The sequence below is a fragment of the Canis lupus genome, chromosome 2 (genome assembly GCF_003254725.2).
Source record: "Canis lupus dingo isolate Sandy chromosome 2, ASM325472v2, whole genome shotgun sequence".
NCBI lineage: Eukaryota > Metazoa > Chordata > Mammalia > Carnivora > Canidae > Canis > Canis lupus.
The window spans coordinates 83,053,091-83,071,169 of record NC_064244.1 but is presented as its reverse complement, the minus strand read 5'-3'; the positions used below and the strand labels follow the sequence as shown (position 1 = coordinate 83,071,169).

General features: G+C 52.5%; 1 protein-coding gene across 3 annotated transcripts in view; it reads left to right on the top strand.

Moving 5' to 3' along the window:
• CLCN6 (chloride voltage-gated channel 6) overlaps positions 1–18,079 on the top strand; it is a 34,720-nt gene that overhangs the window by 12,501 nt on the left and 4,140 nt on the right. For 2 of the 3 annotated variants that reach the window (XM_025477197.3, XM_025477196.3), the window contains 17 exons: positions 2,508–2,614; positions 3,209–3,335; positions 3,979–4,046; positions 5,280–5,338; positions 6,148–6,280; positions 7,309–7,422; positions 7,744–7,910; positions 8,454–8,580; positions 11,496–11,622; positions 11,914–12,067; positions 12,172–12,331; positions 12,421–12,527; positions 13,515–13,701; positions 14,518–14,675; positions 14,859–15,015; positions 16,412–16,519; positions 16,670–16,795. In XM_025477197.3, coding sequence (XP_025332982.1) covers positions 2,508–2,614; positions 3,209–3,335; positions 3,979–4,046; positions 5,280–5,338; positions 6,148–6,280; positions 7,309–7,422; positions 7,744–7,910; positions 8,454–8,580; positions 11,496–11,622; positions 11,914–12,067; positions 12,172–12,331; positions 12,421–12,527; positions 13,515–13,701; positions 14,518–14,675; positions 14,859–15,015; positions 16,412–16,519; positions 16,670–16,795 — 2,186 coding nt within the window. Of the gene's footprint in view, positions 1–2,507; positions 2,615–3,208; positions 3,336–3,978; positions 4,047–5,279; positions 5,339–6,147; positions 6,281–7,308; positions 7,423–7,743; positions 7,911–8,453; positions 8,581–11,495; positions 11,623–11,913; positions 12,068–12,171; positions 12,332–12,420; positions 12,528–13,514; positions 13,702–14,517; positions 14,676–14,858; positions 15,016–16,411; positions 16,520–16,669; positions 16,796–18,079 lie in introns of those variants that run through there. The other variant, XR_003147388.3, reaches the window with a different exon arrangement.

Sequence of the window (18,079 nt, the reverse complement as noted above, 5' to 3'; positions counted from 1 at the left end):
AGATTCCTACTTTGTACTATAAATTAATTCCAGATGGATTGAAGATGTAAATAGGCAAAACAAAACTTTCAGAGAAACTCCAGGAGGCACAAAGTGAAAGGGAAAAGATCAATAAACTTGACCATGTCAAATTAAGTTTGTTTTTCATACAAGCAAAAAACCCAAACCACAGCAGTAAAACACCATAAAGAAGGTGAAATACAAGTCCACGGCCTAGGAGAGGTTACTCACTGTATATTTAAGAGACAAGTAATTAGTATCTAGAACACCAAAAGAACTACAGATCAGTAAGAAAAAAGCCCAAACAGCCCAATAGAAAAATAAGCGGAGGATGTGAACAGGCAATTCTCAGAGGAGGGAAATGGAATGGTCAGTAAATCAACCTATAGAAGAGGTAAGGGGAGCCCTCTTACCACTAACCAAGGAGATGGAAATTAAATAGCAAGATACACCCCTTCTGACTCCCCAACCCTCTTTCCCATGTGGACCTTGGACGTATACAAAGATGTTCATTACAGCTTTGTGATTGCAGAAAGGTGAAATCACACCAAATGGGACAACAGAAAAATTGTAGTGTGCACATACAGTATAATTTTTTTTTCTCAACGATTTTATTTATTTATTCATGAGAGACACAGAGACACAGGCAGAGGGAGTAGCAGGCTCCACGCAGGGAACCCGACGTGGGACTCGATCCCGGGTCTCCAGGTTCACGCCCTGGGCCAAAGGCAGGCGCTAAACCACTGAGCCATCCAGGGATCCCCTATGCAGAAGTTAAAATGAATGGACCAGAACTGTGTAGTTCAATATGGCTAATTCTCAGAAACTTGATGTTGAAGGAGAAAAAAGGAAATTGTAGAATGTGCATAAAGTGCAATCCCATTTTAGTTTTAGAGACACAACAATACGGCTATGTATAAAAATGCATAGGGAATGAGACTTAGTCGGTAGAGCATGGAGCTCTTGATCTTGGGGTTGTGGGCTTGAGCCCCATGTTGGGTGTAGTAATTACTTAAAACTTTAAATACATATAGGGAAGATCTACAATAGTTTTAGGTTAGTGGTTTCTCCCAGGGAAGAGAGGGAGGGAAACAGGATTTGTTTTGTGGCATCTAACATTTTAATTTTTTAAAAAAATCTGGGGCAAATATGGCATAATGTCAAGATTTGTTAAAGAGAGGGATGTAGGGGGAAGGATGTTTGTTGCTTTTTATACCATTTGAAGTATTGATTTGAAATGTTGGGGTCCAGGAGCAAATGGTCAAAGGATTCTTGAGACATTTTTGGTGCAAAAATGGTGGTTTTATTAAAGCACAGGGACAGGACCCGTGGGTAAAAAGAGCTGTACCAGGATTGTGAGGAGTGATTGATTATATTCTTTTAATTTGGGAGAGGTTAGGGATAGCGTTAAGTCTTTAAGGAATTTAGAAGCAAGGTCTGCAGGACCTTGCGGGGCTAGCTGGTAAGATAAGATTATTTAGTACTGTCTAGTAAAATCCTCGTCAGATGGATATCACTTGGGCCATGTGCTTGGAGGATGATTGCTAACCTGTATCTTGATGAGGTGGGGAGGGGGGGAGGGGCACAGTGGATAGAGATAAAGGAAGTTTCCAAGGGATTTTCATATGTTAAAGACAACTTATGGGATCCTGGGGATCCACTAACTTCAAGCTAAGGCTGCTTTTCCCCCTCTAGCAAAGCATTAGCATGGAGGCCACCGAGCTCCTCAAGAAAGGTCACTCTGCCTGCCTTAAGTATTTGTCAGTGGGCTGCAAGTTGTAAGGAAGTTTAATTTTTTTCTACATTTCTTTTGCCTTCATTCTCCACATCAGTATTTCATAATTTTTTTTTTTTTTTAAGATTTTGACGTATTCATGAGAGACAGAGAGGCAGAGACACAGGCTGAGGGAGAAGCAGGTTTCCTGCAGGGAGCCCGATGTGGGACTCGATCCCAGGACCCGGGGTCATGACCCGAGCCAAAGGCAGACACTCAGCCAGTAGAACATGTTAACTCTTGATCTTGGGGTTGTGAGTTCAACCCCCGTGTTGGGTGTGTAAAGATTATTTTAAAATAAAATCTTTAAAAAACATCAAATCAAATCTTTTTAAAAATAAACATAAATGGTTCCTGATGTAGAAGAACTCTCAGATAAGTTTTTGTTTTTTTTTTTTTAAGATTTATTTATTTATTTGACTGAGAGCTGGGGTGGGAAAGGGGGAGAGAGAGAATCTTAAGCAGACTCCCCGCTGAGCATGGAGCCATTGTGGGGCTCAGTCTCCCCACCCTGAGATCATGGCCTGAGCTGAAATCAAGTGTCATGCCTGACACTCAGCTGAGCCACCCAGGCACCCTCAGGTTTTCTTATTCAAGTTTACATTGGAGAACAGGAAGATGTGCAGTAAGCAGCCAACATGTTTTAGAAGAAGAGACACTGCACTATTTCCTACCAGTGATGGAGGGATGCCCCTGACTGGCAAGCGTGTTTTCCTTAACCCCGGGTCTGTAGCGGTGGAGGAGTGCAGCCAGAAAGGCTGCCTTGCGCTGTCCCTCCTTGAGCTCTTGGGTTTCAACTTGACCTTTGTCTTCTTGGCAAGCCTTCTTGTCCTGATTGAGGTGAGGTGGTGTGGGTTTTGCCTTTTGGCTGATGAGGTTTGGGATTCCTCCATCTTCGCTTCTGGAATGTCAGGAAACTCAATTAGCCTTGGGATATAGATTTCTGCAGAAAGCGGCCCCTCCTACACTTAGAGTTATTTCTGAAAGTAGAAGTTCGGCCTCTGGTGAAATGACAAAGGAAAAGTGGATTAGGAGGGTGGTTCTCAACCTCAGGAGCACATTAGAATCACCTGGGCAACTTTAAAAGTGACTTTAAATAACTTTAAAATACTTTTAAAAATGGCTCCTGCACAGCTCTAGTGAGTGAGATCAGAATCTCCGGAAGCAGGAGTGTCTGCATTAGTAGATGCACGGCCCCCAGGTGATGCCGAATCACCAGAACTTGTTAGGGGTGCAGCTGTTCCTGTTGCCCCTCAGACCTGCCGAGTCAGAAACCCAGGGTGGGGCCCAGCATCCGTCTAACAGACCCACCGGGGGATGCTGATGCTTAAGGAAGACGGGCAGTTCCCCCTTGTTAGCAGGGTTGTTGCGGCAAGCCACAGAACCGGTGGACTTCTATTTCGACTTCACGGGCATCCTTCTCTCCCCCATCAGCCGGTGGCAGCAGGCTCCGGGATACCCGAAATCAAGTGCTATCTGAATGGTGTGAAGGTGCCCGGGATCGTCCGTCTCCGGACCCTGCTCTGCAAAGTCTTTGGAGTGCTGTTCAGTGTGGCTGGAGGTGAGGAGGGTCTTTCTGACCTTTAGTCTTCCAAGTATTCAAGAGGTGAAGATGACAAGAGGTACTGCGTATATAAATTAAGTAGATTTGGATTTGAAAGGCCTGCCTTCAAACAGATCTCTGCCCTGCGTATTGATGGGTTATTTTTTAAACGTGGGCAATGTTAGTAAGTTGCCGGTCAGAGATATCTGACCAACACACACTTAGCTTTGAAGTGGAATGACCGTTTGGTTGGTGGAGTTAGCTTTTAGCAAAGTCAGCAAGATTTTTGTGTTAACAACCAGATAGTAAATATCTTAGGCTTTTTGAGCCAAGAGGCAAAATGGGAGGTACGATGCAGGCACTCAAACGTATATAACCATTTGAAATAGATCCATGTGAGGACGTAAAAGCCGTTCTTAGTTCCCAGGCTGTAGAAACAGGCATCGAGCCTGTCTTGGCCCATGGACTAGAGTTTTCAGACTCCTCATTTTAAAGAGTAGTTTTTCTGATTTGATGAGAATTTGACTCTTTATCTTACAAAGTCACGTCATCACCTCTGTTGTATAGTGATCAAGAGAAAGGTCTACCTAGCAAAGGTCTCCTAACCAAGAGAGCTTTTTGTGCTGACTTGATGGTCTCCCCGTTTTCCACCTGTCCCCAGGGCTCTTTGTGGGGAAGGAAGGCCCCATGATCCACAGTGGAGCAGTGGTGGGAGCTGGCCTCCCTCAGGTAAGAGCTGGTGGGCTGGGAGGACAGGTCCCTTGGCAAGGGCCCCTGGGCAGGGCCAGGTCCACAGTTAAGTTTGTAACAGATCCATCGGGAGCACCTAACATGGCCTCGGGAGCTGATGTCGGTTTGGGTTGATGTGAAACTGCTCTGGTCCCCCAGGAGAGTGGGTAACCGGTACCCCTGGGTTTTAACAAGGCCCTGCTGAGTACTTGGAGCGGCGACAGGACACTGAGAAAGTGTTCAAGTGAAAGTCACCTGGTACCACAGGCCAGTACTGAGCACCGGCCCATCAGGCAGTTGATAGATCACCTCAGCTGCCAAAACGTGCTGCCGAACCCCAAGGGGTTGGACACGCGGACCGGGCCGGTTCCAGACCCGGGTCTGTGGTGAGGCCATTGGAAGGAGCACAGGAATATTAGCTGCTTCTGTTTGCTAAAGTGCTTTCTGGGCCAGAGTCTCTGTGTAGCAGCTTCTTTCTTTCTTGGAGTCACTGCAGGGGTTTGCTTGTCCTCATCCTCCCCATTCTCAGTTGAGGAAACCAGGGCTTAGCACTGGCTCGGGCCTGCAGAGCGCCTCTTCTTAAGGCTTATTCCAGATCCCTGGCTGCAAGTTTGAGACGTCTCTGTTCCTTTGAACCGCCCCTTGTAGATGGTTAGTTCTCGGGCCGTCATGGGAGGGAGTCGCTGTGGCTGTGGGCCGTTGACGGAAAGGAGAGAAGACTCTTTCGTCCAGAGTCCATCTGTTTGTCTCTCTTTTGTGACTGCATCCTCTCCTTTATGTCAAGCACCTGGCCTACCAGAAGTGGGCTGAGAGGCCGAAGGAGGCTAGGGGAGGCTAGGGGAGGACGGGTGGCAGCGTGAGAACTTGCTGGGCTCATTGGACGCTGGCTCCTTGAGCCCCTTCCACACCCACATCCCCTGATCAGAGCCCACTTCATCTTCAGCAGCAGCTTTCATTTCCTCCTTCCACCCAGCAGTTTCCCCTTTTTCTGTCTGATGTGTTGACTGTGTACCACATGCAATTTCCAAAGATCCTAGAAATCTGAGGGGCAAGAAAAAAAGTTCCTCCCAGAAGTAACGATTTTTTTTCCACGTTGCTGTTCTGGCCTCTTCCTTCTTGCAACACATCTGCCTGGGTGTGCTCAAGCAAAGGGGACCTTCTGGTGCCTTGGCTTCCTGCAGCTCTGGTCCCTGTGGGCATTCCCCACACACACTTTGTTTTCTCTTTCTCTAGTTTCAGAGCATCTCCTTACGGAAGATCCAGTTTAACTTCCCCTACTTCCGAAGTGACAGGTATGGAAACTCAATCCAGTTCATTTCCTGCTCCTCGGATCTGACTACAGTCACAGTAGCTGGCTCACCGGCTGCCCTGCTGGGCAGGCTGCGTGCAAGACCCACCACCTGTCAGAATGGAGGGGGGGCTTTGATGCTTCTGAAAATAAGCACGAGGGCCAGGCTGACATCGTAGCTTCTATTTTGTCAGGACATAAGGCCTAGAACCATCTCAGTGAAGATGGTCCAATATTGAAAACACGACCAAGAAAGTCCACAGGCGTATTATCAATAATGTGTTTTATATTCCAAAGTGATGTTCTTGGTCAGCTGCCTTTCTGGGTTAGAAAGTGCTTGTCTGGGTACTTTTTCGCCCGGTGGGATTTGCATGTGTACTGACGTGCGCACCCTGCCCGGCCTTTGGAATCGGCCCCGAGTTCAGAGTTGTCCTCCTACTCATACTGGGATTCCCGTAGATCACTTACCCACTCCTCTGCGTGTAACCAGCACTCTGACGTTGTCACTGATGCTGTGGCTTTCCGGGAGAAAGATCTGGTACGAGCACAGCTCACACGGCCAGAAGTCTGTGCTCTGGTGACGAGATCCCACGTTCAGAGTGGACTGACGTCAGGAAGCCCCTCCGACTAAGGGGAGGGTTTGGGTAAACCATATTTGCTGGTGAGTCTGCCTGCCAGACACCTGCCCCTCGTAAGCCCTGACTGTGGGTCACGGGTCCCAGTGTTGGTGGACAAGGAAGTGAACAACTGCCTTTTGCCTCCTGAGGACTCTTGCTCTTCTGGGTAAATCACCTCTCCGTCTTCTCCCCTCAGAGACAAGCGAGACTTTGTATCAGCAGGGGCGGCTGCTGGAGTTGCTGCAGCTTTCGGGGCTCCCATCGGGGGTACCCTGTTCAGTCTGGAAGAGGGCTCGTCCTTCTGGAACCAGGGGCTCACGTGGAAAGTGGTAAGGAGCACTTGCAGTGAAGCCTCTCCTAAATTAGCCACTGCCTCCAAAACGAAACTGGACATCTCTTACGTGGTACAGTTACCTGTCGTTTTGATGAAACCAGGAGAGTTGACTTTGTTAGAAATATCTTTGTTCAGTGGAATACTACTTAGCCATCTAAAAAAATAAATCTTGCAACTTGCAAAGATGTGGATGGAACTAGGGGGTATTATGCTAAGTGAAATTAAGTCCATCAGAGAAAGACAACTACCATACAATCTCACTCATATGTGGAATTTAAGAAACAAAACAGGATCAGAGAGGAAGGGAGGGAAAAATGAGAGAGCGAGAGATAAACCACAGGAGACTCTTAATCGTCGGAAACAGGGCACTGCAGGGGGGGCGGGCTGGGGTAAGTGGGGGATGGGCATGAAGGAGGGCACGAGATGTAAGGAGCACTGGGTGTTCTGTAAGACGGATGAGTCTCGCCTACCTCTGACACTAATGATACGTTATATGTTAATTAATTGAATTTGAATTTTAAAAATTAAAAAAAAAATTCTTTTGCTCTAGACCAGTAAGTCCAAACTATAGTACTTTTTCTGTACTTTTCATGTTAAGGCCTCCTGTCCGTTGTCTCTTGAGAAACCACGTGGCATGAGAACAGGAGACCAGCTGGGGGCAGAGGCAGACAGGCAGTGGCAGGGGGTGGACTTGAGCCCTGCCCAGTCCCTGACCTGAGGCTACCCTGTTCCTCCTCTTGTAGCTACTCTTCCTTTTCGGCCACAAGATCTAGTCCGTAACAGGCTCTAGATAAATAGGCTCTCCTGGTAGGCTGCTGAGTGCACACCCCTCACAGCCTGATTCGCAGTTTTCCGCACCTCCAGTGTGCCCGCTGGGGGGGGGGGTCCCAGGTCTCCACACAGACCTGGAGTTTCTTCGGGGTTTCTGCAGGGGAGCAGGAGGTTTCCTGAGGCCCCGAGCGCCCAGGAGGAAGTAGGACTTGTCTCTACTGAGTGTTCCTGTGTTTGTCACCTGTCTCCTAGCTCTTTTGTTCCATGTCTGCCACCTTCACCCTCAACTTCTTTCGTTCTGGGATTCAGTTTGGAAGTTGGGGTTCCTTCCAGCTCCCCGGATTGCTGAACTTTGGCGAGTTTAAGGTATGTTTCATCCTTTCTTCCATAGTTTTTGGGGTCATGGGGGGTGTTTTGGTTTTACTTGACCCATGAAAAATGCTCTTATTAATAAGCAAAGTACCTGAGAGCAGTTGTCAGAAGGGTAGGTAGAGCTTCTAGTGGGGCCTGTCTGCCTCGTTAGACGCCTGTGCATGCTCAGTGCTCGGTGCGGGCAGGCTTCCAGCACTGCATTGGCTCTCGTAGGTGGAAAGCTCGCCTCTTATTTCTGTCTTCTCTGCTTCTGTCCCTTCCTGTTCTCATGGGCACTCTGGTTTTTCTCTCTCCCTCCCTTGCCCCTTCTCTCAGTGCTCTGACTCTGATAAAAAATGTCATCTCTGGACAGCTATGGATTTGGGTTTCTTCGTCGTGATGGGGGTCATTGGGGGCCTCCTGGGAGCCACATTCAACTGTCTGAACAAGAGGCTTGCAAAGTACCGTATGCGAAACGTGCACCCGAAACCTAAGCTCGTCAGGTACCTGGTCGCTTCCCCCAGCCTGCTGTGGCTCCCTGAGCTTCCTGTGGACCAGGCCATCTCTCCCAGGAAGGCACTCGTGCGAGCTGACTCTGCTTCCCACACCGGCTTGATTTCATGTCTAAGCCTAAAAATGTAGACCGGGTCCTAGATCTACTCTATTTGTCAGACAGGCCAAAAGTCTGAATCTGAGCTTAATTTATATCAGAGGTGCTGGTTGCCTCCCAGCCACAAGGACACACGGCAGAGTCAGAAGGGTTGATGAGACTCTTGCCCCGGGACCTAAAATGGAAGGCTGTTGTGTTCCTCAGAGGGAGAGGAAGTGGGTGTGGCAGCCCATGTTACTGGTACCCCCAGCTGACGTACAAATTGCCAGGATAGAGCAAGTCGCTGGCAAATTCTGCACGTGTGCTCTCTTACTCGGGCTGCTGTGCATGCTCTTTGGGGGAAATGAGGGTTGGGGGTAGACAGGGCTGTGTTGTTTAGTTCCCGAGGCTGGGGGGTCTTTCTATTCCGTGGTAACAGCTGTGCTTTGCTTCCTAGAGTCCTCGAGAGCCTCTTGGTGTCTGTGGTAACCACCGTGGTGGTGTTTACGGCCTCGATGGTGTTAGGAGAGTGCCGACAAATGTCTGCTTCGGGTCAAATCGGTAATGACTCCTTCCAGCTCCAGGTAAGCGCTGCGCACCCCGCCTTTGCCCTATTCCCACAAAGACGATGATTCCACAAACGTGTGATTGGCCTCTGCTTGCAGCCGGGAGAGGTGTTTCCTTGCTCCATGCCTGTATCCGGTCCGCAGGAGCCTTTTCACTGAAGAGAAAAGACTGTCTTCCTCTTGTCTTTCTCTGTCTTTTTCACTTCTATGAAGAGTCATGGTCATCGTAGAAGGAAGCTCCTCTCTCTCTCTTTCTCTCTCTCTCGTTCTCTCTCTCTTTGTTGAACAAAAGTAACTGGAGACAAGCTCAGGAAGCAGACGACCGCTTCTTCACCAAACCCCAGTTTACTCTTACCACTTCACCCCTGAAAGGTGCCCACCAGCCTCACCCCCATGGTTGTGAGCATCACCCTTGAGACAGGGAGAAAGGAATGTCTGCCTCAGGGTGATCGGTGCTCTGGCTCTCTGGGCATCTTGTTCTTACTGGGCTTAGGTTCTGGCCTATGCTCTTTTTCCATTTCTCCTCTCTTCTAGGAATATGTAGTACTTTCTAGAACCTTTTCTTGAAAGAGCAGAGGCAGTGAGGGAGGCATTCCAGCTTACTCTGCCCTGATAATCTCTGGTCCAAGCTAGTGGCTCTGAGAGCTGCCTTTGGTCAGCCAGATGCGTGGTTCTGGCCCCTAGAGGTGAGGCTCAGGAACGGTCCCTAAGTTCCTTGTCATCTTGTTGCCCCTGCGGAGCATCGTGGGGACTCTGTCTTGGATGGCTGCCCCTTTGGTGTCCCCAGGAATGTCCATGAAGAGCAACAAGTGTTAGATCGGAGGTTGCCAAACTGTGGCCCATTGGCCAAATGTGGCTTTGGCAACTGCTTGTTTTTCTGTAGCCCTCTAGCTAAAGAATGGTATTCACATTTTTAAAGAGTGTTTAGGAAAAAAAGAATATACAGCAGAGACTCTGTGGCCTATGAAATCTAAAATTCTTACTATGTGGCTATTTATGGAAAAAATTCACCAACCCGTTACTTGCTAATACTGAGGCTACCTCATTACAGAGCAGTATTTCCTAGATGCATTCTGTGGAACCCTGATGCATATGATTCAAAAACAAATGGAAAAAAATCCTGTGGTCTAAGGGGTTAGCCAAAATTAAACGAATTGCTTTAATACAGGACATTCTAGGGCGTTTAAAATTCTGTAAGTGTTACAAGTGTTTGGAGTATTTCTTGTGCGCCAGCTGTCCCACCAAGCACTCACATACATGACTTCGTGTGGTCTTTACCACCGCCATGCTGGCTGCTGTTATTATCCACGTTTACAGAGGAGAAAACAACCTGAGGCCTCTCTTTTTATTTATTTATTTTATTTTATTTTTTTTTCTTGAAATTTTCTTTATTTATTTGAGAGTCCGTGAGAGAGCAGCAGAGGTGAAGCAGGCTCCCCACTGAGCAGGGAGCCCGATGTGGGACTCGATCCTAGGACCCAAGGATCATGACCTGAGCCAAAAGCAGACGCTTAACCGACTGAGCCATCCAGGCGCCCCACAAAGTGAGGTCTTGACCTGCTCTCACAGGGGATAGTATATGCCATGAGGTCAGCATTAATGTATTTCACAGGTGAGGCAGCCAGAGCGTTACAGAATGAAGTGCTGCTCCCACGGTCGCTGTAGAGTGGCCGTCTGATGCTGGAGCCTCTGCTCTGCCTTCAGCAGGTCCTCTGAGCTCCAGCAAGTGCTGTGATGCATCTCCGCCCATTTGACGCAGGACTCTTTCCAGGGAGCCCCTGGGCCTGGTGTACCCCCCGACATGGTTTGGGAAACCCTGCACGTGTGGATCATCCTGTGGTCGCCTCATTGTGAGCCACACACGTTTCTCCTTTGGCTGCTCGTCTCTGCCAGGTTCCACCAGGAGCGGGTACTGACCTGCTTCTCTTGGCGGTCTTCAGCCATCCTGCCCAGGCAGGCCCACCTGGCAGGACTGCACCCCCATCACCTAGTGTGGTGATAGTGTCCACATAAGGGTATCTCTACAGCATCCCCGACAGACTTGAATCCAGGAAAGTCCATTCCTTTCAGTGAACCGTGTACTAACACTCTGTGTGTGTGCGCGCTGGGGTAAATGTGAAGTATACCAGCTGCACCGTTGGACACTATCAGCTACAAAATAAGGACTGTCCTGCTCTGCTGTGTCGGGTACACTTGGACCCAAGCTCGAGCTTGTAAATAAACCCTCGTGTGTTTGCAAAAAATAAAAATAAGGACTGTCCTACTCCAGCGCCTTTGCCCCTGATGAGTCAGGCAAGTATCAGGATTCCATTGTCCTGCACAAAATGGTGGAGAGAGCAAGAGGTCTGAGATATGGAGAAATAACCTCTTTTCCCAGGTTGGGTTTTGTTCAGCCAGCTGGGCCTTGGAGGGAGAGGCAGGAGCATCCAGGCCCCATGTGGGAGTGTGTTTTCTTCTGCAGAAAATTCAGGGCAGAGATCTTTTCCATTTGGAGCCAAAGTTGGGGTGTGGGGTCAGGCGGTACCCGGGCCTGTCCTCCACCATCACCTGTCAACTCCCAGCTACTCACCTGTCACCTGCCTCGTCTCCCCCACAGTGCACAGGGCTGTTGGGCCAGACTTCCAGTGGTATCACTTACAGAATTAGCATTGGGAGGGGAAGCAGAGCCAGATCCATGGTGTTTCATTGTCGTAACTCAAGGACCCTCATCCCAGGTCTTTCTTTCTCAAAGTGTAAGGAATATAGTCTCATGGTTGACTGCTCTTGGCTAGAGATGTGTTTTTTTTGCCACCTGTCTCATCTCCCAGTAAAGCTTGCAAGCCAGACTTTCTCCACCTCAGCAGAGACCTGCCACTCCAAGACTTTGAGCGCCCTGGTCACGTATGCGGACTTTGTACTGCCCTTGTACTGACTTTTTGATCCCTGTGTCTTAGGTCTCATCAGAAGATGTCAATTCAAGTATCAAGACCTTTTTCTGTCCCAATGAGACTTACAATGACATGGCCACACTCTTCTTCAATCCCCAGGAGTCTGCCATCCTTCAGCTTTTCCACCAAGATGGTGAGTATCTGGGAGCCTGCCCGTTCTTGGGTGATTGTTTTCTTTCTGCAGGGAACAGATGATGGTTCCTCTACACCTTCTGTTGGCCCATAGACACGGCCAGGCTTGCCCTCAATTCTGATCAAAATAGGACTTTTCTTTTGTACTAGCAACCCAGACAAGGTTAGAGTCTCTGCCTCCAGTGTTGGAAGTGAACTGGTTGGGGTGTGGAAGGACCTGGGATGGGCCAGGGCAGCCCGGTGGACCTGGTGGCACCTGGTGGTGGAACTCAGGTTGGTTCTTGCCTCGCAGGTACTTTTAGCCCAGTCACTCTGGCCTTGTTTTTCGTGCTCTACTTCCTGCTCGCATGTTGGACCTATGGCATTTCTGTTCCAAGTGGCCTTTTTGTGCCTTCCCTGCTGTGCGGAGCTGCTTTTGGACGTTTAGTGGCCAATGTCCTCAAAAGGTAAGTGTGTGCATGTGTGTGTGCGAGCATGGCCATGTGTGCATGTGCACACGTGTGCAAACCTTGTCACTCTAAGCCGTGGTCTTGGTTTCTCTCTTGCCCAGCTACATCGGCTTGGGCCACATCTATTCGGGGACCTTCGCCCTGATTGGTGCCGCAGCTTTCCTGGGCGGGGTGGTCCGCATGACCATCAGTCTCACGGTCATCCTGATCGAATCTACCAACGAGATTACGTACGGGCTCCCCATTATGATCACTCTGATGGTGAGTACTCCCCCTCTGGGCCTCTCTCAGGCGCAGGGCCGAGCTCAGCCCCCCAGCAGCCTCTTTTCGATCTTTCCTCTGTGTTTCAGGTGGCCAAATGGACAGGGGACTTTTTCAACAAAGGCATTTATGATATCCACGTGGGCTTGCGGGGCGTGCCGCTCCTGGAATGGGAGACAGAGGCGGAAATGGACAAGTGAGGCTCGCCCTTCTCTTCTGTCCTGGTTGCAGAATGTATGACCTCGGGCCCGAGGGTGGGGAGTGGTGTCATCAGGGTGGGGAGTGGGGTGGGAGTCCAGTGAACTGGTAGGTAACTACGGAAGCAGCGGGGTGTGGTGGGAGCTGAGGGCTGGAGGTGGGCGGCTGCTGCATGGTTTGGTGTGACTCCCATGGCCTCCTGGTTCAACATGAAGGCAGGTCTCTGATCAGGTCTGCGTTAGGACCGGATGTTTCCGCTAAGGGTCTGCTGAGCCCTGTGAGTGAGAACCAGCCTGCCCCACGCATGCCCAAGGAAGTGTCATGCCATCAGCAGTGATTATTCTGGGCACAGTCGCCGATTTATCCATCAGCCTGCAAATGGTTTGGGCCTCCTGTGTCTGGGGATCCCACAAGGCCCTTATAGTCCAACAGAGGGATCAGCGAACTTCTGTAAAGGGGCCGCTGGTAAATCCTTTCAGCTTTGCAGGCCACGTGGTCTCTGTCACAACTCCTCAGCTCTGTCACCGCAGTGCGGACAGAGCCGTGGACGATTGGTAAATGAGTGGGAGAGGCCAGATTTGACCTGGGACCTGCGGTTGCCCCCTGGTCTAAAGGGATAGCCCCCCCGCCTTTTTTTTTTTTTAATAAATTCTGGTAGTACCATTAGCAATCCGTGATAACATGAGGAATTGCCACAGAGGGCTGAGGAAGGGATAGCCAGTCACCCGGGCAAGTAGGTGAGATTTGTGCTGAGAGGATATTTTGTGTTGAGCTGAGGGGTGAGGAAAGGCCCACCGGCTTGGCAGAGCAGGGAAGGGCATTCCAGGCACGGGGAAGGGCACTTGCCGAAGGATAGAAGTACCAAGGAATGCGCGTGTGCAAGTAACTGCTGGAGGTGGCTCAGAAGGTGTGCGGGGGAGCCAGGACTCGCTCCTGGGGCACTGTGGGCTCTTGTGAGGCTGGACGGCTTTTCTCCCTCCCCCAGACTGAGAGCCAGTGACATCATGGAGCCCAACCTCACCTACGTCTACCCACACACCCGCATCCAGTCTCTAGTGAGCATCCTGCGCACCACGGTCCACCACGCCTTCCCGGTGGTCACGGAGAACCGGGGCAACGAGAAGGAGTTCATGAAGGGCAACCAGCTCATCAGTAACAACATCAGGTTCAAGGTACGGCAGCTGGAGGGAACGGTGGACGAGAAATAAGGTGCTCCCTGACGCACACGCACCTGCTAGTGCTTGCCACACCCCGTAGATGGGGGCGCCAGTGGGCTCTCAGGGAGCATCAGCCTCCTTGTTCATGTGGCAGTGAGGGTAGACGTGACTGCAAGTGTGGACTTTGCTGGCCGTCAGGACACGTGTCCATTCTCACCCAAGTAAATGCATGGATGGAATTTTTTGTCCTAGTCGGCATTGTTTGTGGTGTGTGAGTGGTTTCAGGAGCTTTCTAGAGTTGCCTAGGCAGAAATGGACTTTGGCCTTCTTAAGACAAAGACAAATCAGCTGGAAGCTGCAGGGCTGACCGGGGAGCTGGGGGACCAGAAGCGGTGCGCTGGGTGTGCAGGCGGCTGGCAGACCCCGGAGGGTGTTGGGAGGCGTGGCCACCAGCCTTTGCTCCTGATTTGAAATCTAGGCAGAGGAAGAGTCCCGTGTGCCCACCGTTGGCTCTGGGGGCCGGGCACACGGTCGGTCCCACCATGACATCACATGGGAAAGGGCTCCCCCTGGAGAGTCGAGGTGCTGTTCTCAAATCAAAGGAGGGGGGACGTTGGGCTGGTCTGCACGCCCTGAGAGCGGAGAGGCTCCCTGCAGCCCCGGCCCGTGAGCCATGGCGAAGACGTCTTGCCATTGCTGTGTCGGCATAAGCTTGGCCTCACTGGACCCGCATCCTTAAGCTACGGAGGTGTCACGGTGGCGTACCGGGCCCAGCAATCCGTGGCCTCCCTGGTAGAAACCTCTGTTCCCATCACCCATTCCCACGCACAGAAATCCAGCATCCTCACCCGGGCTGGCGAGCAGCGCAGACGGAGCCAGTCCATGAAGTCATACCCGTCGAGTGAGCTACGAAACGTGTGTGACGAGCACCTCGCCTCCGAGGAGCCCGCCGAGAAGGAGGACCTCCTGCAGCAGATGCTGGAGCGAAGGTGAGAGCACGGCCCCCCGCTGCGTGGGCACCTGCTCGCGGGGCTCAGGAAGGGCCAGCGCTTTGCTCTGAGGCAGCTCCCGAGCTCCCTGGGGATTCGGGGAGCTGGTCAGGGACGTGGGGGCAAAGCAAGAAGCAATCCTGCTGAGGGTGTGCTAGGCAGCGTCTGGTTTTTATATAACAGATACACTCCCTACCCCAACCTATACCCTGACCAGTCCCCGAGCGAAGACTGGACCATGGAGGAGCGCTTCCGCCCTCTGACCTTCCACGGCCTGATCCTGCGGTCACAGCTTGTCACCCTGCTCGTCCGAGGAGTTTGTTACTCTGAAAATCAATCAGTGAGTCTCTCTGGTCTGCGCTGGGATTCTGGAAGGCACAGGGTGGTAGGAGCACGGGGAACAGAAGTGGACCTTTGGGAGTCTGTGTGCCGGCGGGCTGCTGTCCCGTGCTTGTGCAGCCAGCCCCGTGGTCCCCTCGGCCGTGGCCGGCGCCTGTCAGGTGACACGCGGTGGGGGGCTCCCCCAGGCCCCCTGACAACTGCTGCCCTTGTAGCCTGTAGACTTTTAATAGACTTTGAGTTTTTTTAAAATGCTGTTCTTCCCACTAATTTTTTTTTTCTTTCATTTGGGTTTTGTAGAGACAAGTGGGGGTGGGTGGGGTGTGTTGTTCAAAGTGGTCCCTCTCGTGCCCTGAAGGCCTGGCCATCCCCACACACGTCACCCCCTGTAGACAAAGCCTGCAGAGGTTGCCCAGAGGCCTGCTTTCCAGACTGACTGTCCTGCTTGAGCTCTTGCCCACAGGAGCACAGGAGGGCCGAGGTGGGCTGCGTTAGAGGCCTTGTCTAAAGGCAGAAACCAGCCAGTGCTGGCCTGATGGAGCAGCGGGAGCTGCGTGCCGCTGGGCGGGCGGTGGGCGGAGAATGCAGCGTGCAGAGTGGAGCCGCGGGGAGAGTGACCAGGGCAGAGCAGTGACCAGCACTTGTGGCCACTGCGCCCAGCCTGAGACCCTGTTGGTGTGGCCCAGGTGCCCTTGGAGGGCTGAGGGCAAATGCGGGAGACGCGGGATGCAGGGGCGGGAACAGAGCCGCTGTGTCCAACTGCCACAGACCAGGTGGCTGCAAGCAGGAGGAACGCGTTCTTCCGTAGTTGTCAAGGCCGGAGTACAAAGCCCGCACGTCAGCGGGGCCTTGGCTTCCTCGTGCGTGGAGGCTGCCAGCCATGCCTGGCTCTCCTTGACCGTGGATCTGCCACTGCAGCCTCTGCTCCCGTGTCACGTGGTGTGCTCCCTGTGCGCCTCTCCTCTTGATATTGTCAGTGGACTGGGGCTCACCCCAATCCTGCCTGCCCTCTTCTGAACTGGCTTCTGTCTGCAGAGACCCTGCTTCTGACATGGCCACACCCACAGGGTAGCAGGAGTTAGCGCTAGTCAGGCGTGTCTTTTGAGAGACACGTCAACCCACGGGAGCTGGTAGGTAGCTCTGCTCTCACGTAGACTCCAGGGCAAGCCGTGTGCACCTCACAGACGGAGAGAAGCAGGTTCAGAGAGAGTAGGAGGTTCGCCGAGGGGCACAGCGAGGCTGGGAGCTGGCCTCGGGCCCCGGGCCTCTCACGGCAGAGCCCCCGTTCTGTACCACCTCGCACCAGGTGGGGCTGTGGACGTGGAGAGGGAGGGGCTGTGAATGTCCCCGACGGTGGCTGTACTGGGTACAAGGATGTGTCTTGGTTGGGATTGCAGAGCGCCAGCCAGCCGCGCCTGTCCTACGCCGAGATGGCTGAGGATTACCCGCGGTACCCCGACATCCACGACCTGGACCTGACGCTCCTAAACCCGCGCATGATTGTGGTGAGCAGGGCTGTCCCCGTGGGGCCGGGCCCCTGGAGGTGGCCAGCAGCCTGTCCTGCACGGAGCCGACCGCTGCTCGTCCGCGTGTTCGCGCCTCGTCCAGGGCAGGGCGTGAGTGGCCACAGGTGACTTGTGTTGTCTTCTCTGCAGGATGTCACCCCATACATGAACCCTTCGCCCTTCACCGTTTCACCCAACACCCACGTCTCCCAAGTCTTCAACCTGTTCAGAACGATGGGCCTGCGGCACCTGCCCGTGGTGAATGCCGTGGGAGAGGTGAGTCTGGTTTCCAGTCGTGCCTGCAGCTGTGCCTGCTTCTGGAAGGACCCCGTCCCCACTGTGTGAGTCAGGGCTTCCCACCCAGGAGGACCCCGGAGGACCCCGGAGGCCCTGTCCGCCGCTGCCCCCTGCACGCCCTCAGCTCGGCCAGCAGGTGTCGCCAGTGTCGCGAGCGCGGGGCGTCCGGGGCGTCCTCCGTCCTCCGTCCTCCTGTCCTCCGCCAGCTCCTGCTCTTCCCGCCAGGCCTCGCCGGCCTCGCCCGGCCTGCACCTCCTGGAGGAGGAAGGGGCTGCTCCCCGCCCGTCCTGGGCACTTAGGACAGTAAATGAGGGCATTTCCAGCAGGGCGCTCAGAATTGTAGAAGATCCAATTAGATACGACTAGTAATCAGTGCTACAGACTTTCCTGGTTTTTGTTTTTTTTTTAAATACATTTTTATTTTTTTTTAATTTATTTATGATAGTCACAGAGAGAGAGAGAGAGAGAGGCAGAGACACAGGCAGAGGGAGAAACAGGCTCCATGCACCGGGAGCCCGACATGGGATTTGATCCCGGGTCTCCAGGATTGCACCCTGGGCCAAAGGCAGGCGCTAAACCGCTGCGCCACCCAGGGATCCCGGTTTTTTTTCTTAGAACTTCTTTTTTTCCTCATCACACGGCTGTTTAGTTGTTAAAAAAGAAGAAAAAGAAAATACAGGGCAGGATAATATGAACAAAAGAGCAGTACCAAGCGCCCACCGCACAGAGGTAGCCACAGTCCTCCTAAGGTAGATCCTTTGGTGTTTTTCCCTCTGCGTCGAGGAGAGATTTTACGTATCAGGACCTAACGAGAGCGTCACCGCTGTGTGCACGGAGACCCTCCTGGTCTGGGCGAGCTGCGGGAGATGCCTCTCCGCGGCAGGAAGCGGTCCCTGATGGTGTCTTAGTGGGCTCGCCGGCGTCCCGCTGGCCACAGCCCTCTGGTGGGCGGTATTTAAGGGTCGCCATCCCCCTCGTGAGGCTTTTGATGCCCTTACGTTGCCAGTCTCCCCTCCGGGCAGTGAAACCTCGGTAAAGGAGCGCCGCCCAGCAGGACGCGGGCACAGCACAGCCTGCCCTGCTCTCCGGGGTGTGTGGTTGCACTGATCAAACTTGGTTCCTCGAAACACGAGCCCGCTGACGGTTCCAACAGGCTGTGGCGTGAAGCGCCAAGTCAGTGGCCGCCGTGAGCAGCTCAGCTTCTGCGCACACAGGCCCTGTCACCAGAGGGGCCGGGCTGCTCCCTGCGCCAGCGGTTCTGAC